The 11,574-nt window shown below is 53.8% G+C and overlaps 2 protein-coding genes across 2 annotated transcripts; both read right to left on the minus strand.

Annotated features, from left to right (window-relative positions):
- Window positions 1-837: 837 nt before the first annotated feature.
- Window positions 838-3,762, minus strand: BESB_022430 (uncharacterized protein; the record flags this gene model as incomplete). The annotated part of the gene is made up of 1 exon (XM_029360945.1): window positions 838-3,762. The coding sequence occupies one exon, from the start codon at window positions 3,760-3,762 to the stop codon at window positions 838-840; it is 2,925 nt and encodes a 974-aa protein (XP_029215760.1).
- Window positions 3,763-6,888: 3,126 nt separating this feature from the next.
- BESB_022440 (uncharacterized protein) lies at window positions 6,889-8,463 on the minus strand (the record flags this gene model as incomplete). The annotated part of the gene is made up of 1 exon (XM_029360946.1): window positions 6,889-8,463. One exon carries the CDS (start codon window positions 8,461-8,463, stop codon window positions 6,889-6,891), a length of 1,575 nt encoding a protein of 524 aa, XP_029215761.1.
- Between the last annotated feature and the right edge of the window lie 3,111 nt (window positions 8,464-11,574).

Consider the following 11,574-nt stretch of genomic DNA (forward strand, 5'->3'; position numbering starts at 1 on the left):
ACGCAAAGATTGTCAGCGATTAATAGCACCGGATTCCGCCAGTGAAGAAGCGGCTTGCCGCACAGGTGCTGAGCAGCCGTCTTGTATGGCAGCTCGCGCAAGACGGGAGTTTTCCTGATTTCTTCTCGCGGATACACCTTTGCGACCGGTTTTACGGGCGAGGGCATCAGGCAACAGCGTACCAAGAATGAAGCCAAAGGACAAAATGATCGCACACCGGGGACAGGCCCAAAGGTCAGCCCCTGCCTGACCGACAACTAGCGCCGGGATATTCGGTTCAAGCTCCACGGAATAGGCCGGATGGTGTATCGAAGTGGCCGCTCAACGCGACACAACAGCAGTAGGGGGAGCAGAATTCGGAGAGAAAACACACCTTGCCTAAGAGAGCCTGATTACCCAGTTCTTCCCCTATCTCACAGGCCAGGATTTTTAACATCCTTGTCCGGCTTTCGGTCAAAACGCTGCGCCCAAGGCAGCGCCTGTCGTCTGCGGAAACGAGTGGATGCTTCAGGTGAGCACTTTGTCCAAACAAATTAGCCACAAAAGGACGCGAGACGGGAGGAGGGGTTGAGGCGCGTCAGAACAGATCCTACTGTTTACAATCAGCTTGGCATTTGACAAAATACGCACGATCAGAACTTTAAATACAGCGGTGTTGTCGTCCCCTCCAGCAAGAACTATACAAATTTGCGTGCACTTCTCGAATGCCAGCGGTTTCCCCTCGGGAGTTCCGTGGACATATGGCCAACTGCTTTGACACTGGAACAGAAGTGAGGCGTAACATATCGGTCTTCTTCGCATCTTTTTCTCACGGCAGCATGCACATGCCTCAACGCTTCAACTTGGATCGAGCCGCTGCCGCAGGCGCTCAAGCGACTGAACGAGACTGTCAAATGCAAGTTCAGGCGACGGGAAATTCTGAAGGACGTAGAGAGGATGAGGGTCAAGGCACTGGACAAGAACTGCGTTGAGCGAAGCCATTTCTTCTCTGCACCTCCGCCCGAAGAGGTCCGCCGGGGGCAGGAAATCCTGCGGGCTGAGAGCAGGAAGTGCCTCGACTTTCTCCCATACGGTCATCTTTGAGACTTCTTCAGGTGTGAAGAACAGATTCTTCATCCCTCCGCCGATCCCCGCCCTCTGTTGCGTGATCGCAGGATTCTTGCCAGCTCTGGTCGTCCTGTCTTCGGGATCCTCGTTATCCCCTTCCCTTCCTGTAACAGTCTGTCTGCCGCTGTTGCCCGCCAAAACCGACTCCTGGCTAGACAACAGTGGCGGCGGCTCACTGGTGTGATGCGCTTTCGCAGCAGTCTGGACGCCTGAACTCACTACCAAGGCGTCCGCCATCGAGCTCTCGCGCAAATCGAGAGGCCGCGGGAGAGTTGCCTGGCCCTTCGAGTGTTCAGGCAGCGCCTGCGGGAAGCCGACAAGCTCATCTTTTCTCAGACAAGTCAGGGAAGATCTGTTAGCAGAGAAGAAGGCGCGGGAAGCGTCGTGACTCGCCATGTTTGCTAAAAGGGGGTGGGGTCCTCCCGCGCGAAGAAACCGACGAGTCTTAGGCGGGACGACGGCGGGCGACAAGCAGGAGGCACTACTCGTTCTCAGGCACTGCGGAGGAGGATGAGCCAACGCTGGAAGAGTTTCACCTGCGATGGGTTTTCGAAATTTGTGGATACAACGCGGCTGTCCTCGAGGGTTGTGTTCCCTGGGGATTCGGTCGAGCAGCTGGAGAGCCTTCCTTGTCAAGCAATCTTTCGTTATCTGCTTTCCCGTCCCCACGATCGCCGCGCTTTTCATCCTGGTCAGTGCAGAGAAGCACAGGCAACTGATAATTTGATCCTGCTCAGAGAACATGCGGCAAATGTCAGTGGGCAGGTGCAGCATGCGGAGCTCCGGAGTGTATTTTTGAAGAACGACAACGTGCAGGCTTCTGAAGTCCAACAGCTCGCAGAGAATGAACGCAAGCAGTTGGAGGTTGACGTGGTGACCGACCAGACGGACTCCGTATTTCCTGTATTCCTTCTGCGATACATCCCGTGGAAGACGGTCGCGTGGATATATGAAACATGCTAAGTACTGTTGGGGGAGCGGCGCGTCTGACTGCTGCTCGGCCTGCATGTCTCTACTTCCTTGTCCGGCGTACGTCGCGCCCTTCTCCATCTTCTGCGCAGACGACGATTCCGTTGTAGCGCCTGCGCTGTGGCTTTCAAGCTCCTTCGTACTTTCTCGCGCCATCCCTGAGCCTGGCAGATTCTCGACATGCGCATTCCGTTCCGCCCACATGTAGTGGAGGAAGTTTGTTTTGTCGTCAATACGCCTGCAGAGGGCTTCGTGGGCAACTGTCTCTTTCAATCCACTCCTGGCAAACTGGCCCTCTCCTTTGTTCTTCGCAAGCACTGCCAGGATGTATGAAGCCGTGATGGACGAAATGTGTGGACACGAATACACGACTCGTCGTCCGCAACTCCAATCCAGCAACAAACTATCCTCATTCACAGAGGAGAATGGAGCGCGCAGGGAGCAGTCGAGGTCGATGGCCACAACCCTGAACTTAACGGCAGGATCGCCAAGAATCAGACGCGTTATTTCTGCTGCAGAGAACGCGGGTGAATGCCTCTGAGCTGCCATGCGCTCTTTCATACTCGCGGGGATATCGACGCTAACGAGAATGTTCTTCGGATTGAAGTCAAAGGAAAACATTCCAGCTCTGCATGCAATAAGTTTATGTGCGGCTGCCACGTGTATGCTCAGATCGATCAAACGCTTCGCTGCCAGTGTTCCATGTGGATGGGCGCTGGCCCTTAGCAGTTTACTGAGATCCGAGGTCCGATGGAAGTTCCAGATGAAAGCCGTCAGTTGGCATGCGTTGGGGATATATTCGATTAAGTAGGCGCACACAGGTGTCACCCGAACTGACGGAGAGCCGGTCGAGTTCGGCGGTCCATTTTTCCCAAATTTTGAATCATCTTTGGCGGAGTCGAACTCTCCACAGCCTGCGTCTCTTCCGCCGTGATAACGAATCCAGTCCCCCTCCAAGAAAGCCAGAGGCTTGCAGAAATAGCGCGGTCGTTTTGTCGCTTTCGTGGCTTCCGTCGGGTCGCCTGTCACACGAGAAGCAAACGATCCGCCGCAGGCGGAAATGCTCACTCTTTGTGGGTCGGATGCACGTGTTCTGCCTGTCTGGCCAGATGGTGTTTTCCTACTTTGTGCCGCGCTTGCTTCGTCATCTGCTTCCCTTGCAAGGTGCATCGTCTCGAGCCGAACGAGGTTTCTCCATCCGTGCCGAAGATACATGCATGCAGCGGGATCACTCTGGACTGCGATTTTTAAAGCATACTCTTGGCCATCGATTTCCACAAGGTACACATGGCCCATAGCACCACTGCCGACAAGGCTTTTCAGTGGCAGAATTTTTATGTCCTCCCAGACTCTGGCTCCGACATTCGTGCCACTTGTGACCTTGTCGGTGCTGTTACCTTTTCTGTCGAATGTGCCACATTGATTTTGGGTAGCCTGATAGTGGAAGGGCACAACAGAACGAACCTTGATATGTGGGGTTGTGGCTCGAGAAGGCAGTGAGCCTGCTTTATCTTCTGATATCGTCCCTGTCTCTTGCCGATTTCTCACAGCGACAGCGGGGCTTTCATTTCGTTTTTGGCTCCCTGTATACTTGCTCTCAGGGAACGATCGTGTGTCGCCTGAGCGGCCAGGGTCCCTTCGCGGCTGGCTTTCATTTGGCTGACAAACTCGTCTTTTCCTGTCCATTCCTTCTTGGGGTGATGCAACCAGCCTTGCGTCGCGGATGGTTGTTGCTGTCCATGTGTCGCACTGTTTGGAAGGGGGGGGGAAAGGTATGCTTTTCCGTACAAGCGCCACATGATGTTGCCGGCTTACGCCGCCTTTTTGCTCTCTCGAATCACTGTCTAATCGCAGGCACCGAAGGGTCTGGTTGTACATCTGGGAGGGGTTTGCAACTCTCTGCGTATGCGGATCATGAATTCCAGCCTGCGGAGAGAATTCGCACGTGAGGAGCTGAGGCGTCTGCGGGCTTGGTGTGCACGCCGTCTCGAGGGAGCCTATATCCATAGTGAGGGGGGTCCTCGTCGTGTATTCTGTTGTCGCTTCTGGGGCGGATACGACGGGGCTGGCAAGGGATTCATCAACAGAAGAAGCTATTTGCATAATTCCGCGGTTATCCGCGAGGAGCAGAGAGGCTAGTGGTAGAGATGCTTGAGGTGAGTGACCTGCCGTGCTGTTCACATTTTGTGCATAACACATGCAATCGTTCAGCGTTTACTGAGCATACCTTTTCAAGGTGCAGTTACAGACTAAACCTGACTCGTGGAAGTGATGCTCTGCTCTGTCCCCATTATACACGACGGTACATTCGGGAGGCCCATGAAGGATATCACTGAAGCCGAAGCAGGACACGCATTCTGCCTGGCGCCACAGAACAGCAAAGAGCGACTGAGAGGGCGCGGACGTCGACTGGAGAGATCACCACAAGAAATGCCAGCCTCAAGCTTCAGCTCACCTGTGTGTTCTCATCTGGTCGTGCGAAAGGTGGAAACTGACAAAAGGCGGATTTCGAGCGTCCCGGTTCATTCCTTTCCCACTGGGGAAAGGCCCTGCGAAGGAACTGTCGCTGCTAAAGTCAGTCCTACATGGCGGTGTGTGACTGCCACGTTGATAAGGCGATACAGCGAATGGTTCTATTGTGACTTCCGCAGACTCTGCCTCCGCTGGAAGCTGGCTGTAGCCTGGCTGCAGCGAGGCTCTGTGTTGATCACCTTGGCTGCAGCCTGATCCATTCGAAAAGCGATCCAGTCTTGATTTCATCGTGAGCCCGGCAGACGACTGGAGAATGGAGTATCTGGAGTAACACGGCTATAAGGCGCAGAGCTCTGCCGGTGGCATTCGTTTCACTCGCCGACCGTTCGTGTATAAATCAGTAGAGCTCTGGAGGGTGCCGAAGTAGAGGTAGTGGGCTACTTCAAATAGTAGACTCTTCATACAGGGCAAAAGGCGCCACGCATGATCATACGCTTACGCGAACCGGTCGCGGTGATTGCCCTAAAGAAGGCGTATAAAATTGATTGCGTGGCTAGAGAAAAAACTGGGGGACGAAGGGGAATGCAAAAAGACAAGCGTGTTCGATTGACTGTCTGACAAGCAGTGAAAAGAGACAAAGTCGGGAATTGTTCTCCGACACTCAAAAACGCAGCATATCTAATATCCCCGTGAACGGTTTGCAGATTGTGACTACGAAGTCACGGCATTGTAGGGGTTGTTGCGTATGAAAAATGCTAGCGTCTGTGCAGCAAAAAGTCAAGAACACTCCAGGGTGCCAATGCATCCACTCAGTCATCGAGACTGGTGGGGAACAGCTGGACGTAGGAACGATTCAAGACTGGAAAAAACCAAAGAACAGACGAAGTCCCGTGAAAGACCAACCCTCTCCCCGGTCAATCGTATCAAATCACTGACATGTCCCAACAATGTCAAATGGCGTCCCAGTTTTTTGAGATTCACACGGAGTATCGACGATTGAACATGCGGAATGACATGTGGCTCGAATTCGGTCTAAGCGGGGAGTCTCCGTAGTAGCAGTACCTAAGGCGGTCATTAATTTCTTGGCATGATTTGAGATTGTTGTGTGTTCTGCTCAATCTTGATTTGCATGTGAGATCGGACGCAACGGTGGGTGTTGCATCGGAGTTTCACTTTCTCTGGTGAGGTACGAATGAAGCATACGCGGGCGAACTGAATGTCGTCATTAGCTGTAACACTTCAGCTTTGCAAAGGCCTGGTTCTGGGTCCGTAACACACGTTGTTGCGCAAAACTACGAGAATTTGTCTCGTCATCGATATTCCCGCCGTCCCGGGGCCGGCAGCCTAGTTACAGTGTATTAAAGAACTACATTCGGTTGCGTCTGACACAATGTTCCGTAGCAAAGGCATCGATCTGGGCCCTCCGGCACGCACGAGGTGTGTGTGAAACTGTTGGACGCTTCCATGGAACCAGGATGCGCCGCGATATAAGTGGTTACTCTTTTGGAGATTCAATGTGGAACAACGGGTGAAAGTGAGAAAATTTCTCACACTTGAATACTTTCTCACGTATGAACTGTTTTGTGATCTCTCGTATACTGCTCCTAGGAGGATGGTATTCTCTTCCAATTCTCAATGGTAAATACAGTTAACGGGCTGCCGACGGTACTCTACAGGTACGTTCAGATTGTGGTAACGACATCAAACTGTAGAAGAATCGGGTATCGTTCATGCATCCCAGATGTACCAAGCGCTGACCTTCAAATACTTCCAATTCGTACCGACTTTGTGTTTGTAACAAACCGAACGCTTGTCGGCATCGTGCGCACGCTTGTTCAACAGTGAGAAGCGACGGGCTCACTTTTGAGATGGCGAATTCAGAGACGATTAAATGTGGCATTCTGTGCCGCGGCACACATGTCGGAAGGCCGCGACGGCATTGTCAATACGCGAAAATGCTCACACCCCTGCACTGGTAAACATGGAAATACAGGCTAACACGAGCTATAACTCCCTTCTTTTTATCACGGCTAGAGAACGACGCTTTCCAGAGAAAGGGTTGACGCCAAGCAGTCCTTCAGGGCGCTCCGGCGCGTCGGCGGACGATGCAGTTCGAACTCTTTAGGCGTTTGCAGAGGATGTTTATGTGTCCAGACACCTGATACCTACTACTTTTACCCGAACACCAAGAGAAGCTATCATTTTGCCGGCCTGTGTTTCTTTGCAGATCGGCTCGGTATGGCTCAGAGCACACGCACTCACTTCGTCCCACAGCTCCTGGAGGAGCCGTGCATTTTGCAGCGCCCCGTCGTGCTCAATCGCATAGCTTATCTCAGTGTTTCATCCGCTGGGGGAGGCGGAGACTACTGAAATGCGAGCTGGGTCCTGCTCGCTCCCTTCAAAGGCCTGGACGGGCTTGTCACGAGCGTCGCTCACACTGTCGACAGCAACATCCCGTCTGTGCAAGCGTCTTTTTCCATATTGGAGGAGCTCGGCAACCCCCTGGGCAAAGTCACGCTTGCAGTTGACAACGTTGTTCTTGCAGATGATTTGCAGCACGCGGAGGGCAGGAATGTTATACGATACCGTTGACACTGACTGTCCTTTCATGTGGATCAGTGGGAAGGCCGGAGATGGTGGAGATGGAGGCGGGGAATCAAAAGCGGGCGCCGAGGCCGCGGTCGTTGCGCCCGAGCAAGTACGCTGCACAGTTTGGGACGAAGCGGTGGAGGGCTCGGATAAAGGTACCGAGCTTGGGGAAGGTGACGGGACACTTGGGCCGTCGGTGCCTCTGCTGTCGGTAACTAGCAGAGGCGGCGGCCCGCCAATCGCTGGGGAGGCCGTCACGATGTCGACGTCTCTGTGAAACAAAACCAGCCCATCTTCGGGTGCCGGCCCATTCTCGCGTCTTTCATGTCGCGTCACCGCCAGCGTCGGTTCCCCTTGAGGGGAAGGCCCATCCGGCGACGCTGAGTTCCCAGTCAGATCCGGTTGCAAGATTTGCTTTTGATTAACTGAGCTATCCGCAGTTGCAGCATCAGCGGCGGGAGGAGGCAGATGTGGGTGGTGCTCTGATCTGTCCCTGCACAATCCGTCTGGGCACGCATCACGGCTGTACGCTGTCTCGTGTTCCGTTCTCTGTTCATTTGAATTTGAACGAGAACTAGTCAGTTTACTCGTAGCGACGGGGTGGGCAAGGCGTGTACTGTTCCCTTGAGTTTCGTTATTTTCTCTTACGGATGCCGTGGATTGCCCTAGGTGACCTGCTGACTCAGTTGACCTGATAGGAGTTTCCTGGATGGAGGGACGCTGATCCATGGGCACAGCATCGCCCTGGACAGCAGACGGTTCCCGGGTTCCTGAGGTTTCCTGCTCACTGTAAGCATTGACTAGCGTTGGTTCCTTTCGACTTCCAAGGCTTGCATAGTCCGGCTGCTGACCCCGGTGGTGACTGCTTGTCCACGCATCTGCACCAGCCGTAATATCAGATGCGTAGAAATTTTCCAAGTATCTCCTGAACACCTCAAGCACTGTTTCATAGTAGAGAGAATCAGCCCAGGTGGTGGACGTGCGCTGCCTGCGGGAAGCAAGGAGAGACTGTGTTGCTCTGTGGAGCGCCGCTGGTATATGATCCCTGTGTGAACCGGTCGCGAGTTCGCTGCCAAAAGATTCCAGCTCTGCGCTCGTTTTCCCCAGCACCTCCGAAAAGATGGCATCCGTCTGATTGACGCCACAGCTCGCGAGAAGGTCGAGCAGGATGCCGGGAAGAGCCCATCCGGGCAGTGGGGAAAGTGAGGTTTCCTCGTGCACTGCCACACTGATTGCGGTTTGAGGAGAAGCAAGGGCACGAGATCGCGTTACCCATCGGAGTTTCCTAGGGATACTTTGCAGACGATGAGTTTCATCATCCACCATTGAGGAAATATTCACTTCAGCGTTTGAATCGGCAACCGCGCTGCAGATTGAAACGGAGGCTGTGCCTAAGCAAAGAGGTTGCACAAAGCAAAGACAAAGCATATGGCAATTTTAGCCTGGGACTGAAGCTGAAACAATTATTTCTCTCTCCAAGCTCTTTGCAATCAATCGCACGTGCACCAGTGTGCTGCGATTATCGCCAAATAAACATTTCTTCACGGGCGTGAAGGCAAGTACGCCACCAAAAGAGCTCCGTCTGTTCACGTCACACAGTTCCCACGGATAGAATTTACGGTGGTAACGTCCAAACGCATTCAAGATCCTTTCTTCTCTGCAGTTAACCGCTATTGGAGGAAGTAAGCATCATGCCAAATTAGTAATTACCCACAACAGCCCAGGCAGTACAGTAGAAACAGTGGACTCGCTGATCTGGCTGCTGAGGATGTACCTCGCAACGTACGACCCTACAGCTATTATTCCTTCTCGCAATGATGCGCACGGAAGTAGTCACAAGACATGTCTCCCTCGGAAACCGTTGCGTTGTCGTCTTACCCAGGAGGAGGCTCCAGAGGATACCATAAAAGAAAGGGTGCATATTGCAGCGGTGGAGTCGAAGAGCTGAGACAGTGTTTCGCAAGCTCAAGTGTGGACACAAGGAAAGTGATTAAGGGTCCCGCTGACGAAGGCAACCCAGCATTGACAAAAACAACTTGGCAGAAGCGACCTCTAAATGCTGCGGCTGGCGGACGCGAATGGATCGAGAGGGGTGAGTGCCAAGCTAGCCATTTGCACGTGCTCGTGCAAGGTCTTGTACGTGCGAGGAGTGCAGCCGCACGCGCACGCGCTAGACTGCGGGCACGACAGACGCGTTGCGCAGCGAAGTGAAAGTCCAAGTCGGGGTGGTGTGTCCTGAGAGATCAGTTGGCCCGAAGGTATCGGGCACGAGGTTGCATAGCGCAGCACCAGTGCAGAAAGCCGACAGCCTGGAAAGTGTATTGCGGCCTGTGCACGTGTACTACTGGAAAGGGGTGGATCGGCGACAGCGGAATGATCGAGTTCATGGCACCCTCTGAGCCCTGCTTCTCATGCCTCTTCGAGTATGCATCGCCACGCGCGTACGCTCAATAAGAGACCGCGCTGGGCTTTCAGGACGTCTTATGCAAAGGCAATACTCGAATGCACATTCTTCGTGCCTTAGCAGAAGGCCACTCGAAGATACGGGGCCTCTTCTTGCATCGGGCTCCGTTTTCAACATAGCAACGGTGGAGCAACTGAGAAGCAAAGACGGAAGAATCGAACAACTGCCAGTGGTGTGGGAGCCATGCGTGCGTCCTTGCCCATAATACGAATCCATGCGAAGCATGTGTGAGAACTGCCGTGCTTGGAACCGTGGACAGACTCGGAGAGTAAACCACAGCTAGTCCTGGGGAGCTGACCGACGCTGATCGCTTGCGCTTTTCTTAGTTACAGCATGGGCAACTTGCGGCCGCTCGTGGACCCTGCTTCGGCAGCTGTCTGATGAACATGTTGAGACCATCGCGTCATATGGAGCAGGTCATGTACAGCTACAGCAAACAATACAGATCCCTCTGTGCTCACCGCATTCGCAGTGTAGCCCGAATCCACTTCTGCCGGAAATCGGGCGCACCAGCAAATACAGTTCGCAGCGAGGGAAACTCCGCAGGTTTAACAGGTTCAGCCAGACAAGTGGAGAATGAGAGGCTAGCATCGACTCGTGGAAGAGCAGAGAGGGTTCCTCCCGTCCTATGTCGAAGCAGTTCCCCAATGTGTCATGCTGAAGGGACTGAACCCGGTAGATGGCTTTGCCCAGACGGTCAGGGGTGTGCCCGCGGGTTTCCCTCAGCAGTTTTCGGGAGCGCCCAAACGAAGAGCGCCCATCGAAGTTCTCCTATGTGTCCCAAAATAGTCATGTGGAGTTCCAGTGAAGAGCCAAAAGAACAGAATTGTCCTACGCGCAATTGCACCAGATTTCATGCGCACATTTAGTCAGGTGGCCACCGCGCAAAGGCCGACAGGCGCTGCCAGGCCTAATTTGCTCTACAGACGAGCTTGCCGCTTTGAACGGGCTCCCTCTGCCTGCGGAGCTGTAGGTAGTTTCTTCTCTGCTCTGTTGATCAAGGTTGGACGAATCAGGCCCCCCATCAGCCATCGGCACGCAGTCCGTGGCCCGACGACGCTCCGCAGAAGATCTGGGGAGTTGCCGTAGTTTGTCGAAAAGCATCCTGCTGTTTTTGTATGATGGTCCCGCGGCAATAGAGACACTTGAAGGTACGGCACCTTTTTCCTGCCTTGACTCATCAAGCCTACACGAGGCCGCCGGGTGCTCCACTTCGAAACATGCGTAAACACAGGCAAGCTCATCTGCTCTGAATTGACAGTTCAAACCCGCTTATCCAACAGTGTAAGCAGTATAAGACCCTAAACCCTAAGTGCGCGTTGGCTCACAGCGGAGGCCTTGATTAGCCGCGGCCACAACCGAGACACAACTGAGAGACAACTGAGACGTTGGTCAAGACATCAGGACCGAGCTCCTGAGGCACGCCTGGCTTATGCAGTGTCGACAAGCCCATTCGCCAAACCTCTCTTCCTTCTAAGCCGAAACAGGATTTTGTGAGGGGAATGGGATTGTTCCTAGGCAGCAGAAGGATGAAGTTCGTTTCTACACTCTAACGGTGTGCACCTCTCGAGGGCTAGCGAAGTGTCTGCGGAAGTGTGCCTCGCGGTCGCTGCGGCCCGCATGCAGCAATATTTTCACGTCCTTGCCGAGGCTGCGTAGTCCGGGGAAACTACACCTCATCGAACCCATCAATGTTTTGCAACTCATGTCCATCTCTGCACTCTTCCTCAGATTGTTTTGTCGTCGTTCCATGCTCTAGTTCCCGGCGGTGCGCAGTGCAGTTTCCGCAGTCACGCCGGTGATGTCAAGCGAGGGTCCGCCCGCCAGCGGGGAAGCCCCGGCCTTCCACTGGTTCTGCCCTCGCCGCGTAAAATGTTTTTTCTTTGACAAAGAACTGAGGCACCTCGACGGCTCCAAAGGCTCCGGTGCCAAGCATGTTTGAGGACAGCGGCTGCGTGTGCATGCCCGTCTCA

Source organism: Besnoitia besnoiti, chromosome XII (genome assembly GCF_002563875.1).
Source record: "Besnoitia besnoiti strain Bb-Ger1 chromosome XII, whole genome shotgun sequence".
NCBI classification, from domain to species: Eukaryota; Apicomplexa; class Conoidasida; order Eucoccidiorida; family Sarcocystidae; genus Besnoitia; species Besnoitia besnoiti.